At 56.3% G+C, this 1,414-nt stretch overlaps 1 protein-coding gene across 1 annotated transcript in view; it reads right to left on the bottom strand.

The window, feature by feature from the left end:
* Nucleotides 1–1,022: 1,022 nt before the first annotated feature.
* Nucleotides 1,023–1,414, bottom strand: part of TRPV4 (transient receptor potential cation channel, subfamily V, member 4) — a gene marked incomplete at both ends in the record, with an annotated part of 4,600 nt that continues 4,208 nt past the window's right edge. The window contains one exon of the mRNA XM_009081749.1: nucleotides 1,023–1,284. Within this exon, the coding sequence (XP_009079997.1) occupies nucleotides 1,023–1,284 (262 nt within the window). The remainder of the gene's footprint in view (nucleotides 1,285–1,414) is intronic.

Below are 1,414 nucleotides of genomic sequence, written 5' to 3'. Positions count from 1 at the left end.
TCACAGCATGAACCACAGACAGGTACCGCACCTGTACATCACAGAATGAACTCACACCTGTACATCACAGCCCTGCACCACTGGTAGGTACCACACCTGTACATCACAGCATGAATCACAGACAGTATCACACCTGTACATCACAGCATGAACCACAGACAGTATCACACCTGTACATCACAGCCCTGCACCACTGGTAGGTACCACACCTGTACATCACAGCATGAACCACAGAGAGATATCACACCTGTACATCACAGCCCAGAACTGCAGACAGGTATCACACCTGTACATCACAGCATGAACCACAGAGAGATATCACACCTGTACATCACAGCCCAGAACTGCAGACAGGTATCACACCTGTACATCACAGCATGAACCACAGAGAGATATCACACCTGTACATCACAGCCCAGAACTGCAGACAGGTATCACACCTGTACATCACAGCATGAACCACAGACAGGTATCACACCTGTATTTCACAGCCCTGCATCACAGACGTACCACACCTGTAGATCACAGCATTAACCATAGACAGGTATCACACCTGTACTTCACAGCATGAACCACAGACAGGTACCACACCTGTACATCACAGCCCAGAACTGCAGACAGTATCACACCTGTACATCACACCTGTACATCACAGCATGAACCACAGACAGTATCACACCTGTACCTCACAGCCCTGCCAGAATCAGTCCATGCCAGGAGGAGGCAGCAGTGGCAGGTCAGTCTTTATTACTAAATAAATAGTCATATAAATCTTGTGCAAAAACGTGTGGCAAACCCACTGGCCTGGTGGTCTGCAGGGCCATGCTCCTGGTGCCCAGCCCACAGCTCCTGGCACGGCACAGCCCATGGCCCCAGCACAGCAAAGCGAAGAAGCAGCACTGGAGCTCAACAGTGAGAGCCAAGACCCCCCAGCACCACCAGGGCAGGGCCAGGACCTCCCATCGGGGCTGGACACTCGCTGGGACTGCGGCTGCACGAATCCCTGAGGAGCAGACAAGCACCATCCAGCCCAGTCGCAATTCCAGGGCCACGTCGAGGTCCTGGGCAGAGTCCATCGGGTCCCAGCACCAACGTGCTAGAGTGGGGAGCTCGGGGCCTGGCCGTGCCGCCGCTCCCGTGCCTCCGTGCCGCCGCTCCCGTGCCTCTGCTGTCCCCATGGTCCCCAGTGGCACCACCACCTCCTCGGGCTGGCAGCTCTTGTTGAGCTCCACCACGCGCGGCACCACCGTCGACCAGCGATCTGCGGAGAGGTGGGAGGTTGGCAGAGCAGGAGCCTGTGGCTGCTCCCTGGTCAGCCCCCAAATCTGCTTCCAAGGCTCCTCAGAGGCTGCAAGCAGCATTCCAAAGGATGCTCCCAGCCCATGGCACCACATTCCCCTCCCCATAGCCTCCC

This window comes from Acanthisitta chloris, unplaced genomic scaffold (genome assembly GCF_000695815.1).
Source record: "Acanthisitta chloris isolate BGI_N310 unplaced genomic scaffold, ASM69581v1 scaffold30839, whole genome shotgun sequence".
NCBI lineage: Eukaryota > Metazoa > Chordata > Aves > Passeriformes > Acanthisittidae > Acanthisitta > Acanthisitta chloris.
This window is presented reverse-complemented; position numbering and strand designations above follow the sequence as displayed.